This window comes from Atheta coriaria, unplaced genomic scaffold (genome assembly GCF_025399875.1).
Source record: "Atheta coriaria isolate IRGN ID8LTWV9N9 unplaced genomic scaffold, Caltech_Dcor_3.1 hic_scaffold_5_pilon, whole genome shotgun sequence".
NCBI lineage: Eukaryota > Metazoa > Arthropoda > Insecta > Coleoptera > Staphylinidae > Dalotia > Dalotia coriaria.
The window spans coordinates 6416942-6438144 of NW_027045447.1; the positions used below are offsets into that span (position 1 = coordinate 6416942).

General features: G+C 36.2%; 7 protein-coding genes and 1 long non-coding RNA gene across 12 annotated transcripts in view; 3 read left to right on the top strand and 5 right to left on the bottom strand.

Moving 5' to 3' along the window:
* Positions 1–685: 685 nt before the first annotated feature.
* On the bottom strand, positions 686–6332 carry egh (beta-1,4-mannosyltransferase egh). The gene is made up of 2 exons (XM_065302011.1): positions 5146–6332; positions 686–2066 (listed from the first exon to the last, which is right to left on the bottom strand). Exons 1-2 carry the CDS (start codon positions 5947–5949, stop codon positions 1497–1499), a joined length of 1374 nt encoding a protein of 457 aa, XP_065158083.1. The 5' UTR covers positions 5950–6332; the 3' UTR covers positions 686–1496.
* A 68-nt stretch (positions 6333–6400) lies between these two features.
* LOC135791576 (mitochondrial inner membrane protease subunit 1) lies at positions 6401–7017 on the bottom strand. The gene is made up of 2 exons (XM_065302013.1): positions 6873–7017; positions 6401–6814 (listed from the first exon to the last, which is right to left on the bottom strand). Exons 1-2 carry the CDS (start codon positions 6972–6974, stop codon positions 6461–6463), a joined length of 456 nt encoding a protein of 151 aa, XP_065158085.1. The 5' UTR covers positions 6975–7017; the 3' UTR covers positions 6401–6460.
* On the top strand, positions 7018–7711 carry mRpL23 (mitochondrial ribosomal protein L23). The gene is made up of 2 exons (XM_065302015.1): positions 7018–7156; positions 7213–7711. Exons 1-2 carry the CDS (start codon positions 7143–7145, stop codon positions 7649–7651), a joined length of 453 nt encoding a protein of 150 aa, XP_065158087.1. The 5' UTR covers positions 7018–7142; the 3' UTR covers positions 7652–7711.
* A 401-nt stretch (positions 7712–8112) lies between these two features.
* Positions 8113–8930, bottom strand: LOC135791580 (uncharacterized). Its single transcript, XR_010548055.1, has 3 exons — positions 8534–8930; positions 8389–8480; positions 8113–8250 (listed from the first exon to the last, which is right to left on the bottom strand). It is a non-coding gene; the product is annotated as an uncharacterized lncRNA (long non-coding RNA).
* Positions 8931–9151: 221 nt separating this feature from the next.
* LOC135791575 (serine/threonine/tyrosine-interacting protein-like) lies at positions 9152–10606 on the top strand. Its single transcript, XM_065302012.1, has 3 exons — positions 9152–9369; positions 9570–10009; positions 10065–10606. Exons 2-3 carry the CDS (start codon positions 9570–9572, stop codon positions 10363–10365), a joined length of 741 nt encoding a protein of 246 aa, XP_065158084.1. The 5' UTR covers positions 9152–9369; the 3' UTR covers positions 10366–10606.
* A 432-nt stretch (positions 10607–11038) lies between these two features.
* LOC135791577 (ecdysteroid-regulated 16 kDa protein-like) lies at positions 11039–12094 on the bottom strand. The gene is made up of 5 exons (XM_065302014.1): positions 11937–12094; positions 11765–11854; positions 11585–11698; positions 11341–11516; positions 11039–11210 (listed from the first exon to the last, which is right to left on the bottom strand). Exons 2-5 carry the CDS (start codon positions 11847–11849, stop codon positions 11133–11135), a joined length of 453 nt encoding a protein of 150 aa, XP_065158086.1. The 5' UTR covers positions 11850–11854; positions 11937–12094; the 3' UTR covers positions 11039–11132.
* Positions 12095–12591: 497 nt separating this feature from the next.
* Positions 12592–13387, top strand: LOC135792889 (protein transport protein Sec61 subunit gamma). Its single transcript, XM_065303680.1, has 3 exons — positions 12592–12788; positions 12894–12996; positions 13093–13387. The coding sequence occupies exons 2-3, from the start codon at positions 12903–12905 to the stop codon at positions 13203–13205; spliced, it is 207 nt and encodes a 68-aa protein (XP_065159752.1). The 5' UTR covers positions 12592–12788; positions 12894–12902; the 3' UTR covers positions 13206–13387.
* A 725-nt stretch (positions 13388–14112) lies between these two features.
* Atf3 (Activating transcription factor 3) overlaps positions 14113–21203 on the bottom strand; it is a 28046-nt gene continuing 20955 nt past the window's right edge. For 3 of the 5 annotated variants that reach the window (XM_065303675.1, XM_065303677.1, XM_065303676.1), the window contains 2 exons: positions 17212–17803; positions 14113–16395 (listed from right to left, as the gene is read on the bottom strand). In XM_065303675.1, coding sequence (XP_065159747.1) covers positions 15850–16395; positions 17212–17676 — 1011 coding nt within the window. In that variant the 5' untranslated portion in view covers positions 17677–17803 and the 3' untranslated portion in view covers positions 14113–15849. The remainder of the gene's footprint in view (positions 16396–17211; positions 17804–21203) is intronic. The other 2 variants (XM_065303678.1, XM_065303679.1) reach the window with 1 other exon arrangement.

The following is a 21203-nucleotide window of genomic DNA, read 5'->3' on the forward strand; positions in this document are numbered from 1 at the left end:
TGTGCATTAAAATACCATTCTGCGCATATAATAAGATAATAAAACAGACAATTCGCAACAATATGTACCACACATAAGTATACAGTGATAATAATGGTATTCTAGACATGACATGTGTAAAATTAAGCCAAGGATGTTCATTATCATAAAAATGCGTTTGTAAACTCATTTCGCTCGCTCAAAAAAAACACGTGTGTAAACTTTTTCTACCTTCAATGAAATCGTATGAAAAACTCCACGAAAAACTCCTGCGTTGGGATGCAATATGTTAATCAGGTATGTTGCTACATAGTTTCCTGAAATAAACTCACTTGCTTAAATACATACACACGCGCGGCGTGTTCGTTTACCAAATTGATACCCGCATATAAAATCTAGTATAATAATAAATTGGGTTAATTGTATTTGGCCTTGCCATCTGCCAAAATACTATAAGCGCACATTCCGACGTGTGCCTAACAGCAATTAAAAATACATTTGCTGTATTCCACTGAACACACTCAACGGGAACAAATAAAAAGGAAAGAATAGCACATATTACTTCATAAATATTTATTTTTCATAAAACTGAAATCGATATCGCCTGATATAGCGCACTGAAAATAAATCAATGAAACCAATTAAATCACCCCTGTAAATAATAGATATCTGTATACGTGGTGAGAGAAAATCACACTCGCAAGTATTAAATATGTTTCTTCTTTTATTTTTAATCAACTCATCCATATTCCGGCTGGTTTTTCAATATTTTCTTCGTCAAGTTATCTCAAATAATCTCATTTTGATCAAATACACGTTTATTTGTTTATAATATCTAGCGGAAATGTAAATAAATCTGTTTTGTACCTTTCTTCAAATACGTGCGTGTAAATATTCGACAATCGGCGAGTATTTGCACTGATAGAGGAGATGAATACAGAGTGTAGAGATACTTACATACAATAAACAAGCGCGTTTGTACCTCGTATCAATTACATGAACAAAAGATGCTTCAATCGAAAACAATGACTTAATGATAGGTCATATTCATAAGTATACTGCGCGGTGTGTAGGTATGTGCTGTGTTTGTGTAATAATATAATCGATAAAAAACGATGGCGACTTGCTATCACGAAGTCAGTCGTTTAGTTAGGTGGTTAAGTAATCTTCACATGACGCAACGTTTCAATGTCTACTTTAGATCGCAAGCACACAGCGTTCGTGTTCAAAACACGACGAGTTTACCTTAAATTGTTAGGGATCACATGTGACTGCATATAGTTGGTGATAATAAGTCTTTTTTTTTTTTACGCAGATCGCACAAAACTAATGCAGAACATATATATCTAAACAAAGTCTTTTCATTTCCTTTTAAATATCAGTTTTTTTTTCGGCATGTAAAAAGTAGAAATCAAATCTTAACGAGTGCACGTAGCGACTAGTTTTAAGTAAAAAAAAGGACTGTCCCTTCCTATCGATATCATCATTAAATATCTATAATATACGTATCACATAAATCATACGTTGAATTGGCGAATGTTTTTGTTGACGATGTAGAACTTGTGCTTCTTGCCGACAACGCCCCAGATAACAGCAATGTTCTCAATGACGATGTTGATCGGCATCGTCAGCAGCGCGCCGATGATGCACAGCATGAATCGCCAGATACCAAAGCGCACGATCGTGAAGGACTTGACGACGCCGAAGACGTACATGTACATGTTCACCGAGCAGATGAACGCGCAGAGGAAGTCCACCAGCGGTGGGCAGGGGATGGGGCAGAGCGCAGCGAGGATCAAATTTGAGGTGCACAACGGCAGCGTCACCCACGAGTAGCATGAAATGGCGAGCAATAACTTCGTGCGCACAGGCAACGCTTTCGAGTGTATCACGAGTAGAATACCCTGCAACCATCGCTTGCGTTGCTGGATGAAATCAAAGAGAGTAAACGGCGACTTTTCCCACATTTCGCCCTCGATGAAATTGAAACTGTAGCCTTCTTTATGCGCACGCATCGCAAAGAAGCAATCTTCGGCGACGGATCCGTCCAGGCCATTATCGAACGACACAGCTTTCTCGGCAGCGAGCTGGAAATAAAAGATAATACATTATTAGTCAATCATATTGTGCAATCAAGTTCAAGTCAAGGGTGTTATCTCTTTATGATTCAACCGATTCAACCAACAATAACGCCAGTGAGTGACACAAGTCAATATTTGAACTTGGCGCATGTCTGGAGCAGATAACATACTTTTTATTGTAACATATACAAATATATATTACACCAAACGTAATATATGCAGACAGAAGTAAGAACTTGCATATTAAACCATTAAAAAAACTATTTTTATATACAGTCAATCATAAGTTTATTATTTATTGACCAAAGTAGGTATTGAATGAATATGTTCAAGTAATAAGTGCTGCTTGTTTGAGTTGTTAATATAATGGCGCAAATGGATGTCATTGAAGTTAAAAACGGAGCCATTTATCGCAACGCTCAACGTTTTGTTTCAAAGTTTAATGTTCGAGTTGCACACCCACCGAATCAACTACGTGCGTGAACTGGACAAATAGTTGATAATTAAGTGAATTTGTTTCTGAATAAATGATGTAATTTAGGTGCCAGACTTGTAAAATTTAATGAATCATTAACTGCTTTAATCTAGTCATAAAATTTTTAGAATTTCATTGCTTATCTGTGACCCATAACCTAAAATTATATTCTGTGAAAATATGAAACTATAATGACTCTTATTTTAAAAATACTGTCAATTTAAATTTAGAAATTTGATTCTATGAAACATAACCTGAAATTAAACTCTGTCAAAACTTCTTAACTAATAATGACTTTCATTTTAGAAAATGCTTTGAATTTATATTTAGAAATTTGATTTACACAGTTGGTACTGTAAAATCCCGGGTATTAATGAGTATAAATTCGTTTCAAATGAGCCGGAGAAAATTAGGCCGTAAATATGCTATTTATATACACAGTTAGCAAGTTAGCACGTCACGTACTTCACCTCAGCCCAAAAAAAAGTAAATTTTCACGAAAAAATGTCGAAATAATCTGTTCGTGCATAACTCCCAAACCGGCCGGTATTCTTTCCGTCAAATAAAGCAACAGCATGATTCCAGGACGCCGTAATTACACGTTTCGTTACACATTTTATAACACAACGTATCAGTTCGGGCAGCATTGTCACATGCCGACACTAAACTCATACTTAATATACTACATGACGAACCGAGTTTCATTTGACTGAATTTGGAGACTATAGAGACACATTTTTTACCACATTTATTGACTGCGCGCTGTTTATTCCGACACATTCTGGAAATTGTGTGCGCTGAGTGCGCCTCAACAATAAAAGCAAATAAAACCGAGAAAAACACATTAGTGCGTCATACAAAATGTACTCGGAGGGCAATTTCTCCAACTCATTTCGTGCGTACACTAGGTACACGAAATGTTTGAGCGACGGTTCACCATTAGGTGAGCGCCAGTGAGCAGTGAACAAATACATCACGTATAAATAATAAAGAAAAGTCATTACATACAACAATAGATAAACAAAGCAAATCAACTCGTCAATAATTTACCAGCGCATTATTTTTTGAGGCCCGGATTGTGTGAGAATGTTAATGAAAAATGTCGCAATGTCAGCCGCACGCCATTAAAAGGTTTAATAACAGTTTGATGTAAAAGGCAAAAAAAATATACAAAAGGATGTCACGTTCTGATAGCTGTACACTGGCATTGGCGTGCAATGCGGATAAAACAAACACACACACACAGCGAAAAAAATATTTGCTGCAAGTTGTGTCTACGCTTGATTGAGTGCAGTCAAAGATTAGATGAAATGAAGGAAAATTACAAATTGCATTCGTAGGAAAACGGTAATAACGCAATTACACACCGACAGAAACAACGGTATTCTTGTTTTCCGGCATTAAATCGATAAAATAAAACTTCATATTTGAAATTTTCGAATCAGAAAATACTAACGAGCGCCCGACATAAAAAAAAACACAGTCATTACCGCAGTTTAATCAGTGGCCTTGGAATAGAAGCATATATTCTATATTGTGTTACATTGCGATAATAGTTTGTCACTGAATATATACAATGCACATTATGTGCGCGCACGCAAACCCCAGCATAATATGGGCAACAAAGAGCGAATCAATTAAAAAAAATATATGAAAAAACAGCGATCGGAAGTTATTAATTATTGTTATTATGACGTTGTTCATGGCTGTGGTTGTTGTTGGCATGTGTGTGGATGTAACACTCTTCTGCTTGCGTAACACAAGTATAGCTTTGCATGTTATTGCATCAAAATCACGTGAATTGTATGATGCTTCACAATTGATGCAAATTACATTTGCAACCAGTTTATTTGTAGCGTTGTACTATGAATATGCAATTAAAAATGATTGGAATATTATCAGTACTTCCCACAATTGATATCAGCCCAGTTCTGGTTTAATTTTATTGAAATTTTTTATTTATTTTCTGTTATTTCATCATTTTTGTTTGGTTGTGTAATAAAATTTGTAATTTTAATGCATGTAGTGCATTATTCTGATGAAATATTATGTCACAAATAGGAAATTTTTAGTTTTTAGTTCATTTCGGTTCATTAGCATGCGGAGGCGATAATTTGTAAATTTGCACAGTGACAGTGACTCCCTCAGGTAAACAATTTGTAATTCAGTAATTCAAACAAGATAAATAGACTAGGGCTAGCCCAGAAGCAAGTCGGCATGTTTTAACTAAATTAGATTCATTCAACTCTTCGGTGACGTTGCGCACGCGGCCTCCACACACCGAAATATAAAATGGGGTTGCAGCACTCGCTAATATAATAGAGTGGCAATTGATTTCCATGATGCGCACAGATCCGGACTCTCCATGAAAAAAACAAATATTACTGTTATACTGATAACAATATGCAAACAATACCTTATCATGTAATTAAAATACAATCAACATGCGATGATTTCATTTGTTTGCCCTAAATTTTTATGTAAATACGATGCTGCGTGCCAGAAACTTATAAAAAGAAATATAGCCAAAAAAACCCGAAGCAACTTGAACTGTTTTGTCGCAATGCGCCAAATAACAAGTTTTCCGCTGCGAAAACAACTGCAACCCACCTGCGTCACCACATAGGATCCTTTCCAGCTGAACAGCGGCTTGTGAAACGTATAGAACTGCATTCTCATCTTGCCCATGTCATCAGCAACGCGAAAACTGTCCGCTAATGTGGTGATCCAGTTAACAACCTCTTCATTCGCATACGTGATGAGTCCCTGCCCGAATTGATGCTTGCCATCCATGACAAAGTTGAGAATTCCTCTCACTGAGTTCTCCGTGAGGAGTGTTTCCTCGTCCAGGTGTACGATCCAGTCGGAATCAGCGAGGATGTTCACCGAGTCCTCGAGGCAGTATTGTAGCGCGCGTGCTTTGAATAACGCGCCCGTCTTCGTCCGATACTGGGGCGGCACGACAATCTCGCGTATGCGGCGATGATTCTCGACATTCACCGGTTTATCAGTCACCACCTCGATGATGAAGTTCTCCAGGCCGGCGTCGATGCATTTGTTCATATTGCGGTTGACATTCGTGCGCACTAGCTGCGGATAGTCGCCGCGCGTCACCACCCGAATGCAAATGAAGGGCGCCAAAATGGGGCTGCCCTTGAGGATGACTTTGTCCGGAAAGGCATTGTAGAGTATCAAGCCGGCGAAGTTAAACAACACCTGCGGTAGCGGCAGGAAGGTGACAAGCCGCAGCAGGTATAATACTATTGTCCATACATAGCCGTAGCGCGTCCACGGGTTGATCTCTAACGTCTCGTCGGCGCCGAGCTTGATTCCACCCGAGAACAGTTCGAATAATATTATCACAGTGAAGAGCAGGCAGACGTGCAGGTAGTGTTTCGTTTTGCTGCTGAGCATCGTTGCGCATAGGTAGATCTTCTGTGTGTTACAAACAGGCCGCCCTTACGTTTTTCGAACGTTTGCAACCCCTTTGCTCCTTCTGCGTCAGCTATATGGCGTTACCTCACGCGTGCACTATCACTAGAACATCCAGGGCGGTATCACAATTCGCACATTGTTTCAGCACGCTCCCGGTCCGCATTATTAAGCCGGCATCACTCACACGCTAACTCGGTTACAATGCCGGTCGGCTGCAGACGCTGGGACAGACGCAACGAGCCAAACGCAACCAGTACACCGATTCACCGAGCCCCGAGGCGAGCCAAACGTACCAACTTCGAATAACCCCCTCTTTGCTGCTTTGCTTCGCAGTGCTTGAACTTCTGCGTGCTTCTGCGCAGTGGAAGCAACGTTGCACGTTACCAATCCAAACGTCACAACCGCATAACATCGCGTGCTAAAGATAAACTTATAATAACATTAATTTATTATTGTTGAAACTCTATCTTTATAACAAATATTACTAATATCATTCATCTTTTAACGTAGATATCTCATTGAATGGCCATACTCTACAAACAGCGCGACTTCTGATGAGTCCCTGTGGAACCGGTCCATAATTCCTGGAATCTGATGAATTTCGCGTATTATCACCTTCCAACCAGACGTGTCCTCGTGGAACTATTTCGACGGATGCATAGCCAACTCTGATGCGGTCTCCGGGAAGTCCTTTTACACGTTTGCAAACTTGTTGTTTCGGGTTGGTCGGACATTTTGCTATTACAATATCACCGCGTTCCAGACGCCTAAACAGCGGCGTCAAATGTTCCGTGAAGAGAATATTATCGGAGTAAATTGTAGGTTCCATTGATGGTCCGGAACACTGTTTGAAATTACCGCCGTTACCCCACTGCTTAGTTATTCTAATCGGTGTAACTTACCATCACCAAATCGCCGAGGTACTCGAATGTGCAATGCGCAATGCAGTAATATTGTATTGCATAGCCGGTTACACCAGCTAGCTTTGATAAAAACACCCGCATTGTTTATAAACAATTGGGGTACAATTAAAAGCAGGGAAAATTGAGCGTAGAGAGAGCAAGAGAGCTTGTTTTGACATTAAAGTGCATTGTTGCCATTTGACAATATTCCTAACCTGAATATTTCTGAACTGTTCAAGAACGTGAAAATTTAAAGAAATTACCGCAATAATGTCAACTAGATGGTATTATTTCAATAATATCTATTAATAATTAGATATTAACCGATATATAATCTTAGGTATCCATTATATCAAAGAGGAGCGCCTCAATTGAGGGTTTTCCTGCCTAACTTTTGGATGAAATTAATAAGACCAACAGAAGAACAGCCTACAAATGTTGTACAATTTTCTGTATCAATGGAGATGACAAAGCATGATATCAAAAACTATTTAGAAAAAATATACGATGTTAAATCTGTTGATATAAGAACAAGAATAGCACTAGGTAATATGAAAAAAGACTTGAAAGGATATATAACCAAAGAAGATGACATAAAATATGCCTATGTGACTCTACCAAGAGGTGAACATTTTGAATTTCCTGATCTTTTCCCTTCATCAGTGGAAGAACAACGTAAAGATGAAGAAAAGTCACTGGAAGAAGCTAAGAAAAGCTACAATACCTTTGTAGATAGGAACAAGGATAGAAGAAACACTCCTGGCTGGTTTGGAATTTAAGATGATTGCTTTAGAAGCTAGATGTACAAATAGTGTGTAATAAATTTAGTTATTCTTAGATCCCTTTCTTTTGGAAGATTTCATGTTTCTTCTGGATGACCTTTTGGATGAAACAGGTGTTGGAGTTAGAGGTGTGAAGGCATCTGACAGATTTTCCAGAACATCACTCATGATATTTTGTGATTGGGTCAGGGGAAGTGGAATTTTTCACTTCCTGAGACATGTTCTGGAGTCTGTCCTGGAATGTCTTGATTTTCCTGGCTGTCTTGAGTATCCTGATTGGTTAAGCCGACAAAGACGTCAAGTTTATGAAAGCGCGTCTTTACAGCAGCCAGAGTAACATATTTATGACGCTCCTCTGACCGTTTGCGTTTGGCCGATGTGAAATATAAAGCAAGTTCGTCAAAAGGAACCGCTAAAAATAAGCGATAAGTATGATTAACGATGAGTTATATATATGTACCGACGTACTATCATAAAATTGCCAGTTGAATATGATTTTTACTTCATGGTCAGCGAGATTGTTCTTGGGAAGTTGGTTTATTTGATTGAAAAACTTGCTGGCAACCACTTCAGCTGTTCGTCCACGCGAAAAGTTGCTAAAATGTTCAGTTTTGTAAAGATTTTTGCGTTTAGTTGAAGAGCTTTCTTAAATTTTAATGTGCGCGGAATTCCTGCGCATGTTGGCAACCATTTTGTTTTACTGTTTGATATAAAGTTAGAAAAATGAATCTTACCCATCACCAGATTTATAAGTCAACTTGAAAACGTACTTTTCAACTGTTTCATCACTTTCTCGACTTAGAATGTTAACACAAATTTCCTTGAGCTAAACATTTAATGTTAGTAACTATAAATATGATTGAAATGCAAATTATTTACGTGTTTTCGTTCGATATACGTCTTCATACGTGGTTGCATTGCTAAAAACCTAGCCAAGTTATGTCCATGTGGAATATTTGACCGAAATCCAACATAAGGCACTCCTTTCAAAGAGTAATTACGAATATATTCTGGATCAAAGTTGCAACGCCTATTCAATACGGAAGCAATTGAAAGTGGCACAATCGTTGTTAGAAATTGGCATGAGCCAACATATGCCGAAATGTCCATTTCAGCAAATGATTTTTCAGACACTACGGCGTCTGTTCCGTGAGACGCTAATTGAAGAGTCATTGTTTTAGAGTATTTACACTTTGCACCATTTAAAACAAAATCAAATCTACTATTGTAACAAAATTTAAAACAAATGAATTGCAAACTTAACATGACAGCTGTCATTTCATCATCTTTTGACAGGTCTAGTTTGGTTAATCTGCGTGCCAACTGTACACATTTAGTTTCATTTTTTAAAACGATTATAAAATTTGTTAATATTTATCAAAATTTAATACAATTGTTATAAATAACAATTATAATGTTACAAAAATTACAAGGAAATGTTTGAAATTCGCGGGTTATAGATAAAATTTACACTTCCGTTCGATGATTGTCCATCCCGTCCATAAAGATTGCGTCAATCATGTCAGTTATCTGTCAGTTGTTGCTAGCGAAAATGCTTTTAATTTAAATCGACTTAATTCTCATTGATTTCGCGATGATTTTCCACCGTAACACTATTTATTTCTAACCATCGAATCTATTTTAACATCCATCAGCTTAGTTTGCGTTCAAACATGTCGACGCTGCTCTAGCATACATATTACTACGTTGGCGAGGTTAGTACCCGACTGATTAAAAATCCTGAATATCTTCCATATCACATACTTTAGTCGCTAATCACTACTGCAAATAAGTTTAATGCACTGCATTCCACATGTCCTGCACGCTGTTAGCTCATTTCAAGTGGAATTTCATGTTGGCGCGTAATTCTCTTCCGACCTAACCTTCCTGACGTCTGGTGCGCTTATCCTTGCAGATGGGGGACTTGATCGACATGACATCCGTGTACAACAATGTACCACACTATCCTACGACGGTGGGATGGCAGTACTCGATGCGTCGCAACATGCAAGAAATAATTCCAGGCCTATTTCTTGGTCCCTATTCTGTGGCCCAAAAGAACTCACATAGCATCTTGGTTGAACATGGAATTACACATATTGTTTGTGTAAGACAGAGCTTAGAAGCTCAGTATATTAAGCCACAATTTGCTGATTCTACAATCATTTACTTGACGCTCGAGATCGCCGACCTGGCGACCGAAAGCATTATTTCACACTTTCCTAAAGTGAGGCAGTTTATTGATGAAGCACTAGGCAAGAATGGCAAGGTGCTTATTCATGGGAACAATGGTATTTCGCGAAGTGCCACATTAGTTCTTGCATATGTAATGGAAAAATTTGGTCTCAATTGCAAGTATGTGATAATTACAACCATGTAAAATCAAATATAATCAATATTAATGTTTTAGGGACGCTTATAAGTTCGTAAAAGACAGGCGCGCATGCATAAAACCCAATGAGGGGTTTGTCGCTCAACTAGTAGAATACGAACCAATCTATCGCGCGAGACAGAGCCTTGAACAGGGCGCTTCTTCAGGCACACATCGACAGAAGCGGAAAAGTGAGCAACTGTCGGAGATCGTAGATATAGATTTAATCCAACCTCCTCCTAGTCCATCGACCGATAATTACCAAACTGACTGCAGGCCCGAGGAAGTCCACGATATATCCAATCATTTCTACAGGCTGTGGCTTTTGAAAAGCTCCTAAAAACTACCTTGACACTTTTAGATGTAAATATGACGAAGACGAACGCTAGAAAATCAAGTGCATTTGATGGGAATCCATTGATTTTTTTTGATAGTGGTGCATTCTTGTAAGTGTTTAACATTTGTCAATTGTTCATTTGTAAATATGTAAAAACTATTTTTTTATTATATACATACAATATATTATGCCGTACGACTATATGTAGGTAAGATTTTAATAAACTGTTTTAATACTCCAAAAATATTTTATTAGATTGTGCATTAGGCTGAATAATATGTTGATGAATATATACTATTAAGTTTTTAACGTGGCTCGTGAGACGAATATGGCTCTAGTTTATTTTTACTAAAATATTAAACTTTGAGTAAGAACTGACTTTATTTCGAATGATTTTTGTAATCAACGTTGAGTTTATGTTTAGGTGAAACATTGTACCTTGTTTTGACAACAACAAATTGCAACACAAATCAAGGTGATTCATGACGATTTTATCAAATGGGACTTACTATTGTTTAATGTACTTTACTCTATTTATATGTACAACATTCCTAATTAGGAAGATAAAGAATGTTGAACAAGTGTCATACAGCATGCAAAACATCAACGATGCCTGCCCTAACGCGTAAAACCCAAAAAGAAAGAAGAAAATTGAAGCTTGAGACCAAGATACGCATTTTTCGCAGATTATTTTACTTTCATATAATTCACTGGCTAGTTTTCATCCAGACAAACATAGTTACAAAGATACAATGAATATTTATACATTACTAATGCAGTTTGGCAGGGATCAACACGCAGACATAATCCTCATCTGATTTTAATTCGAATTGAATGTCCACAGAAACCTAAAATGACAAAACATTAGTCTAATGATTATGGTTAACAAACAAAACTATTAATTTTAAACAAGCAAATGATATTATCCTCTATTATACTTAAAACCTTGATACAAATTAATATTTACTAATCACTTACTCTGGGATAAGCCTTCAGGATTGGTAGTGTGGTTGAGAACGCATATTTGTTTCCTGTGACGATCGGACATTCCACGCCTGAGTCCTTGCACGCATCTGGATTTGGCATTGGGAATGGTGTGTGTATATCCATAATGATTCCGTGCACGACAACTTTGAGTTCATCTGCGTCTTTGTCTGAAATATAAATAGATTATAAATGTATAATTCTATTATTTATTTTATTGTGTGTTAACTTTACTTACTCGCTTCGAAATCGATTTCGATTGTTGCATTTGTATTTCTTTTTAAAATACATTGCTTGTCTGCTTCAGTGCATCCCGTAACACGAACTTCTGTTACTTTACCATTTACTGAACCTATAATCAAAGATTTCTCATGTTAAATACAAAGTTTTCTTTGCTTTATTTTAAATATTCACTTACCACAATCGTTTACAGCAATTTTATCCGCAAATCCGCTCAAAACCAACGCGAATACAACAAGAATTAAAGACATGCACCGCTCCATGATTACTGGTGGTTAATAAAAATAAGTCTTTTACTTTTAAAAGTTTAAACTTTACTTTGTGATAATATAATTTGGTGTATTACTTACGTTTTATCAAACAAAGCTTTAAGCGCAGTATAAACAAAACTGTCGGACTTGTTTGCAGATCTAATAATTTACATTGATATCCGTCGAGTTCGTGCACTGAAATTATTTTAATGATACTTGAATATACACACGCATATGTACAATTTGTGCCATTGTAGTAGGGGCACTATAATTGCACAGGATCCTTTATTGAAGACAAACAGGAAATGAAATGGAACTATAAAACAACATGCTGTGTATTTAATAGTAATTACACCGTATAAAACTACAAATTTAATATAAATTTAATGCAAAGTGTCTTAACCTTTTGATTCAATTTAACACTTTCAATTTCAGAAGATTCAGCTCAAACTTCAATCTAAAAACGAGTTTTATACTAATTTCAATTAAAATCCTGCTGTAAATAACAATTTTGCGTAAACTATAACTATTTACATGTATTTAAGGGAATTAAATCATATTTTATGTATTAATAATCAAAGAAAATCTTATTTTACAAACTTTATTCCTAAGTAAACTAAACCATTTGTATTTACATTCGAACTATACCAACCCAACTATTTGTAAGCATTTGTTACATTTTCCACCGACAGAGGGCGCTACCATGTCCATTTCACGATTTAGAAAACGTGAAAAAGCATTGCGCGGAAGGAGAAGTTCGTCGAACACGTCACGCGCGTGTTGCCATCGTGGCGATTCCAACACCGCTTGCAAAGTGACGCTTGGCCCGGTTGACGGGTAACGTGTTGGTGATTTTTCGTTCAGTCGACTTGCAATTGCACAGCCGTCACGAAAATTGTTCGCTCCTGCCAAGCTTGAATTATATTTATATCAACTCAAAACCCAATCCACGTAAGTCACAAATATTGAAACGCAGTAAACCATTTCTACACAAATTCATTCAACTAACGGTATCTGTTCGGGTTGAAACTAAATATGTTTTATTTCATTAATTAGATTATCAACATGGACCAGATTAGGAGCACCCTTCAGCCCTGCCAATATTTCATCAAAGACTCCATCAGATTAGTCAAGCGATGCACAAAACCCGACCGAAAAGGTACAGATATTTTTGGTTATTTTTAATACACATACTGCATGTCTTGCATGATTGTGAAGTGATTGGTGATAATAATTATGTTTTGTATCTGTTTAGAATTCCAGAAGATTGCAATTGCCACTGCTATTGGCTTCTGCATCATGGGATTCATTGGCTTCTTTGTTAAACTCATCCATATACCTATCAACAATATCATTGTTGGATCATAAATACTTAAAATTAACTTATTTCTATATATACCTATAAAAAGCAATCTTGTGTTGAATACAATGTGTTTTTCTATATCATTTGGTGAATTCTTCATCTTTGTTCCACTATATTTTCATAATATTGATATAAGTGTTGAATTTATTTATCAGCAAAAATAAAATTTTATATGTAATCTAAAGAACACAGTATTTATTTATTCCACAATGGTAATGGCCAGGTTACAAGTAATCCTCAAAAGTAATATTAAAATTAAGATAGATTAACTCTTAATGTGTAGGAACTAATAGTTTTGTAATAACCAGTCTAAGTAGATAATGATGGTAAGGATATTTAAATTTAATACAAATTAGGTGTTCATGGAATATTTGGTGGATAATTTGTTTTCAATTGTTTGATTTCTGGATCTGTAGATCTGAACATGATAAATTTCTTGAATGTGACATTGTAACACTGATTAAAGAGGTAATAACAGCGAGAATGTAAAAAAACTAGTTCTGTTTATGAATAGTCATGTTTGTACTTGAATAATAATACATGAAACAATTCTATATGCAGAATTAAAACACGTTGGAATCATAAAAATGAAACTTTAGCGGCTAATTTTAGAAGTTGGGTTAAATTTTAGGTTAAAATAAACAATTAAAAGGTTTACATATAATATGACTGGTATAAAATCTAGATTAAAGTATTTGTTAACAGAATAAAATCAATGATTTGATGATGATATGATTATTAAACGTTTCTAGCCACCATCTTTTAAGTAAGTTAATGTGCAAGGTTGGTTGCCTATCACACAATGCAGTATAATATTTTTTTACCTTTATTTACCAACACGGCAAATAATTGTTGATACTCACATATCTAATTTCATGTGCGTTTATCACTGGAACTAAATAAAGAAGGCAATTTAAAAATTTGATTGTGTATTGAATATAATTTTGACGACATTATCTTTAAATGAAAGTGAAGTCAATACAACAGAATGAAAATGAAAGAAATTATAGGCACAATATCATTTGCAAAATACAAAATATACAATATAAATTAAATATGATGGTATAATACAATTTAAAATGATTTATACAAAGTTATAACAGCAATTTTATACAAAAAATATTGAAAACAATGGTAAAATGAATTAAACATGCGTTATTCACCCGTAAAGTGGAAATAAAACTACAGGTAACAAGTGTTGAATCAAATTTTCATAATATTTATATAAACAAATTGGTAATTGCGACAATTAATATATATCTGACTTGAAATTCTCTGCATGTGGTAACAATAAAATCTATTTTAGACACGTATCGAGTAAAATCCGTGCAGCACCAAGTATCAACTTCGTTAATATTTGAAATATGTTCACAACTTTAAGTTTTTCTCTGTATACATCCCATCAAAATTCTCTCTTGCAATTTTTCGTGTTGATTTTTATATAAAAAAAATATTTGTCATTGAACAAAACAGAATCACTTCGTCATCTACCCAATCCTGGCATCTTTTAATAAAAATAGAAATGCTGGTTACATTTTCTGTCGTTAAGCCATCTCATCTCTTAATAGATATATCACAAATTCATTAATATTTATAATTAATTAACAACGTATGTACTTATTGTGCATGTAATTTGTTCTTAATCTGCATCAATCTTCACGTTCGAATCTCTTTTTGATCTCATCTTGTTAGTGTTTGCTTTTCACGAATGGAATTGTGTGAAAAGTTAGTTCTTTTATATACATATACAACTAATGCCATTCTATTGCTTACAAAGTATAAAATATTTAATGAAAGTCAACAATAAGGCACAGGGATCCGCTTTAATTACGTGTGGCAGAAAGCGCTTATAAAAATATATGAGTAGGATAGTGCAAATGTCTACATTTTAGTTTTCATGCTCATTTTTTTCTCCTCGCAACAAAGAGTCGCACCAAATAGTCAAAAATTGTGCGACTGGTTTTGCCTCTTAAAGCGAATTTATACAAATCTCTATAAATTGCTTAAGTAACAAAGTTCTGCATCATCTCAATCTCAATCTCACACGATATAGATTAGAGGCATCAAGTTTCAAATCAAAATCGTAGCGCCAATCTGTTCGATATCATGTATGTACACATCAAAAGCGTTGCGTACAGCTGAGATAAACAATTTGGCAGTTAAAAACAGAATTCAAAAACAATACTATCTTTCAGTTTGATTGTATACATCATTAAAACTCCTACAAATCATGCTTGGAATGCTCGAAGAAACAAAGAAAGACAACCTTTTAAAATGGGGGTGCATTTGAGGTTAAACCAACATCTATACTAAGCAAAAATCGAATTTACATCAATAAATTCGTGACTTGCAACTGTTCTAACCTCAAATTGACACAAACAGATTAATAGAATAAGATTTACACACCCTCCTTGGCTAAAATTTAAAATTAATTCAGGTATTTCGAATTTCCCGAATGCGCATTTGAAAATTTACATTGCGCTAGCAACGGAGACACTTTTCAAAGCATTTGGGAGATTCATAGATTCAAGATCTAAAGCGCGCTTTACTATATATCATTATATCCGAGTCGACCACGATTAAAATATGAAAATTAAAAACGGTATAACAAATGTTAAAACTCTGTGAGTGTTTAATATCTAGACACTGTTAGGCCATGCAGCCATCCAAGCTGTAGTTTTGATTCTGTCCGTAATTGTAGCCGTAGCTAGTGTCGTTTGGATTATCCAGATCCGTCAAACTGGGATAATCGTCGTCGTTGACGGACTCGACGATTATACTAGGCGTTTTGTACTGCAAGGTGTTGTACATTTGCGTCGAATCGAAGTCCAATTGATTCGCTTGCTGGTGATGATAGCAGGAGTCGTTCGTGTCCACCGTGGACGTCGGCGGACGACTGTAGGAATGGTGATTACTTGTCGTTTCGATCGAGTGCATTGGCGGCAGGCGATTATACGCGGAATCCTGCTCTTTGGAACAGGACAGCTTATGCTGGCGTAGTATTTCCTCCAAGCGCAACTTTTCCGTTTTGAGCGCCGAAAATTGTGCCTTGAATTCAACATTGGACGATTCGAGTACTTCGGCCTCCTGGATGAGATTCGCGGTGCGCTCGCGCTTCTTCAAGCGGCACTTTGTCGCAGCGATCTTGTTGCGCTCACGTCGGCGACGGCGTCGCTCTTCGTCCTCAGGTGTCAACTAAAACACACACAAGACCAAAATGAGTATGATTGATATATGCAATGGCGCATCGCACTTGGCAGCGCGTTCAAAGACATTCATACGGGTACAAGCAAGCTACAGGTTGTTGGCGCCGCGCCAATCGAACAAAAACGTGTCCTGTTTATCGCGTCGCCTTACATAACACCTAGTATTGTTCAAAATTCATTTGCAATGAATTACGATTAGCCGCATACACAATACCCGAGTTGTGTTTTTTAACGTGTGGGCAGTGATGGAGTAGTAAAAAACATTCAGTGGAAGCGTGTGTTGAACATAAATATCTATCCATTTAATACAATTACTTTTTTACACTTTGTAAAGTCAGCCAGAAGGTCAATCGCAGCATTTTCAAACGCGGCCAATCTAGTTCAGAGCAATAATTGTTACGATTCTTTATTGATTTGTTTTGACGTCTGCCCTATGTACCTGCGGTGCCTACTCAAACGTCAACTCCTCAACTTTGCATCAACCAAATTGGCACAATGAAAGTTCAATGCATGTCGAGTGTCTGCGTTGAAACAAAAGAACTAATTTCGAATGAGTGACACGTTTCGGGTTTTATGTCCACGAGTCTATATGCTTCATGCTTCGCGGCGTTCGTCTTCGGCCTTTTGTTCGGTGTTAATGTTTAAGATTTACGCATATGGCAAACAATGGTGTGGGTGTGTTTGCCGGATAGTTAAAACTAGGAGAGCTCGTAAACGTGATCAGTGTCTGAAGTATATTAAACGAAATAAAAGTAAACTAAAAGTAAGGTTATGTTTGTGTTAGGTTAGAAGTGTATATACATACCCCAAGTATGCTACTCTGTTTGTCCTCTTCGGATTCACTTTCGTTTCTCTTGATCCGCTTGATCTTGTTGAGATCGACTAGATCCTCGTTGTCGCTTTGCAGTTTTCGTTTCTGCTCGATCGATAGTTTGAGTCCGGCTTTGATGAGCTGCGAGCACGTCTGCTGGATGCTCGGTGCAGGCGTCGGTGGGAAGGCATTGATGCGTATATGATGGCCGCCGCCAGTGCGCGACTCCTGGCTGGAGCTGGAGCTGTTCGAATCACTGGAAGCGCTATTCGCATAAAAGCGCTTCATCGACGTGGCTCCGTAATTGATGCCGTTGTTATCACCGCCGCACATGAAGTCCAGCGGGTTTGTCATGGCGATCAATGAGTTGACGATTTCTGGAGTGCGTGGCGTCGCTGAGTTGTTCGACGCCGCCGCCGCCATCGCCGTGCTGGTATCCAAGTTATGCATGATATGCATAATAACTAAATTAAGTAGTACGTCTGTTTATTATAAAGTTCGTCTTGTTGCAGCACTACAACTGGATTGCAATCTTCTTCGTTCAGTTGGGCGGATGAATTCCTTTTGTTTAACAGGTGCAAGCTTTCTGAAAGCAAACAAAATCGACATTTTAAAATCGGTGGAGGCGTTTGGGTGCAATGTAAAGACACCCACATTACATTGACAAAAATAAGATTATTTAATTTAATGCAAGTTGATGTCAAGTCGAGTAATGTAAGAACGATTTCATCCTGACAACAAAGACACTTTTATTTATTGCCATGTTTCGATATTCAACAATTCAACACTTGACGTGACGAATATTTGGTTACGACTTGTTTACGCTGGAAAGATTTGTGTGATTAGTTTCGTGAGCAGAATAAATGATTGCAGCGTGTATTTAATAAAATAAATGTCTTCTGTCCACAAAGTGGGACGACATTTATTACATACCTATTTTAATTCGATTGCGTTCGTAGCGCATTATATCTTTCACCCGCCGGCGTTTTATCTGCTCAATGTGATAAATGATTTGTATTCTGTGCGTTTCATTCTTTTGATTATCGCAAAGTAAATATAAACACCCCATTTTTTACCTTGCGTCTTGCTATTGCGCATAAATTCCGCGCACGAATTTAATCCGAGTCGTTGGAAACAGTTTTAACTAAAAACTAAACAATCTCTTCTGGAATGCATCGAAATAGAAGATGAAAGATATGTGTTTTGTGTTTGCGAAAAGTTTTAAGTGAATTTCAGGGTCGCAGCTGGTCTCGCTAACAAAGTTGTTACATAAACAAGCGAAACAGACTCCGACCAAATCCCAAAACTCTTGTGTTCCATAAAATGTTAAATAATAAAAAAAAATTAACATCTACGGACACGAATTTTGTTGTTTCTGTTAAAATAATTAAGCAGTGTTGTGTTTTGAATAAATATAGACGAAATATTTATGAGATATATGAAACTAAATGCATTTTCATTGTGACATATAAAAACCTACTTATTGAGAACACATGTTTTATATTTTTCGGTTTTTCTCATGTGTTTGTCGCTCCCACGGATGTTTTCTATACAGTATGGTCGCGCAGAGAAAAAAAGCGCGCATCGTGGACACAACAAGCGCTTTATATTTCGTCTAAATTTATAACAACCCACCCAAAAATCTCGATCTTAAGTAAAAACCGCTAGCACTTGGTTAAAATCATAAATCATGTATGTGTAAATATCCTGCGTGGCTTTGTGTTCGATCCTGTTTGATGCGATTAATATTTACAAATGTGGCTTTGGTACAATAAACACATGCGCATTGCGCACATTCTTTCAATGTTCACGATAATCTGTTTCTGTTTCTTTTGGCTTTCTTTAACTAGTTTTAATTAACGCATATGAATTAATGGCTTCGTAATTAATGGGTCACGATTCGGTTTGAAATTAAAACTAGATAAGATCTATAAATTAATGTGTTTGTTTATTAAATTTAGAAAATTAAAACAAAACAAGCAATATGTGTTGCATATACCTATATATACATAATCCGGTTCAAGTCAGTTATGAAAAAGTGAGGTTATGACAACTTTTAGTTGTTCTGCTAGTAATTTGAATAATTTGTGCGTATTTCTTTATGATTCCTCCAATATAGTAAGTAAATAATACATCTAGTGAACAATATTAATGCAGATTTATTGTAGATTTGAAATGATCAGTGAATATCTGGTATTTACTGCCAAAGTGTGGAAATTTCCAGCACAATTCAAATATTTTTCACAAAACACCATTCTACAGCAGAATTTTCAGTTTTCCAGCTGTTATATCTGCTTTTCAACCTTTGGTGAATATAATACTACATTATTTTACCTTATTCTATGCATAACCACTTAAAAAACTACAAAACTTTGTTTATTGCATGATTTAACTACCAAATTAACATTTCTTCCATTATTTATTAACAATTATGAAATTTTAGAGTTTTATGCCTAACCGACAGTATAACTATATAAATGCTATTAAAATTAAACTAGAAAAATGAATTAAAACATATATGTATAGTGCGAACGCATTAACGATAATTACAGTTAATGGTGGCGCTCACAATTATTAATTCAAACGCTGCGTGCCATCACTGTACATGTATGGGTGTTAAAAGTAATGTCAGAAATTTGTAGTAGTAGTACATGTATGGGTTGTCCATACTAAATTGCCACATCCTGTTCAAATTATGTGTACGCACACACCAACTTTACTCAAACACGATGCTTGACCGTTTAGTCGGAATCATAAAATGGTTGCGGTTGAAAAGTTTGGAAATTATAAACCAATGACTCTAATTTGTATTAATAATAGTCTTTTGAAGCGTAGTTTTGAGTAATCTTAACATTCTGGAAGAAAAGTGTGTTGGCAGCACTGTTTCAATTGATTGTTTTGTTCATTTCAATGAGTCAGGAACGTTTTATTGATATTTTATAGTATTCATTGAGGAATAATTAGTAATGTATAAAGTTACTCATTTGCCAAATGCATTTTATGTTGTTATTTTCAAAAACAGCAATTGTAATGTTTTACCTGCTTTTTATTACAAAAGGAAAACATTTGATTGTCAATCTGCCTGAAAACATAAGTTTTTTCTTCATATGACTTTAAACAAGTAAAAATACATGTGTCATGTATCGTTATAAGTTCTAACTCTACAAGAGTAATTGCAAATGCTATTTGTCGACAATATTTCTTGACAATCAGTCAATTTGTCTTTTTGTTTTGTTTGATTTGCGAGTTTAGTTCCTGCAGCAACCGTATGCGCCGTCCAAGGTGACCGCAACCCGTACTACCGCGCTTACATAACCTACAAATCAATCATGCGTTTATGCGTGATTGTTCGTGAGTTGTTAACAATTTATCGCAAATATTTCCTATTTATGGGTAATCCGGGCTGAAAATTAATAGTACATCGTGATATAGTGCCCTAGAATGAGATCAGATTGCATTCAGCGCGCAGGTGAGTGTAAAATTTTCGCAAGTCATAACTTGTTAGACTTACACAATGCACCAATTAATTCAGCGTGTTTTAACATGTCAATCTTTTCTCCCTCAAATAAATCAGTTCACCATATAAAACGTTTTCTATTGTTTGGAACTTAACGACCACCAGTCGTAAAGATAAAAGTCGCGAGCGATTTTGACACAACAATCGCATTTTCTAGGTAAACGCATGCACACCACCAATCTGCATAACAACTGATATTCCACATCCAAACTCTGCGCTCAATTTCGCACTGTGTAAACACATTGGTTGTAATTGTTCGTGTTAAGCAGAAACGCGTGTTGACATAATAACAAATACTTAGTTATAGTCAAAACTAAGATTAAGCGTGCATGCATGCAGTCTGGTTAAATTTACAACAAAGACGTATGAAAAATAGGCGCATATTATTTACTAATAGTGTTAAATAGTTAAACGTAATAAGTGTTAAACATTTGTAGGATTAGTGCGTAGTACACAATTCCATAAATGT

Bases quoted from the DNA above. Each gene is read 5' to 3' on its own strand.
- LOC135791577 (XM_065302014.1), bottom strand. From the start codon at position 11,849: ATGGAGCGGTGCATGTCTTTAATTCTTGTTGTATTCGCGTTGGTTTTG. The intron at 11,699-11,764 runs GTAAGTGAATAT...CTTTGATTATAG, and splicing joins AATTGCTGTAAACGATTGTG to GTTCAGTAAATGGTAAAGTA. The intron at 11,517-11,584 runs GTAAGTAAAGTT...TTTATATTTCAG, and splicing joins CGAAATCGATTTCGAAGCGA to ACAAAGACGCAGATGAACTC.
- LOC135791575 (XM_065302012.1), top strand. From the start codon at position 9,570: ATGGGGGACTTGATCGACATGACATCCGTGTACAACAATGTACCACAC. The intron at 10,010-10,064 runs GTATGTGATAAT...TTAATGTTTTAG, and splicing joins AAATTTGGTCTCAATTGCAA to GGACGCTTATAAGTTCGTAA.
- egh (XM_065302011.1), bottom strand. From the start codon at position 5,949: ATGCTCAGCAGCAAAACGAAACACTACCTGCACGTCTGCCTGCTCTTC. The intron at 2,067-5,145 runs GTGGGTTGCAGT...TTTTATTTCCAG, and splicing joins GATCCTATGTGGTGACGCAG to CTCGCTGCCGAGAAAGCTGT.
- LOC135792889 (XM_065303680.1), top strand. From the start codon at position 12,903: ATGGACCAGATTAGGAGCACCCTTCAGCCCTGCCAATATTTCATCAAA. The intron at 12,997-13,092 runs GTACAGATATTT...GTATCTGTTTAG, and splicing joins CACAAAACCCGACCGAAAAG to AATTCCAGAAGATTGCAATT.
- LOC135791576 (XM_065302013.1), bottom strand. From the start codon at position 6,974: ATGCGGGTGTTTTTATCAAAGCTAGCTGGTGTAACCGGCTATGCAATA. The intron at 6,815-6,872 runs GTAAGTTACACC...AATTTCAAACAG, and splicing joins ACCTCGGCGATTTGGTGATG to TGTTCCGGACCATCAATGGA.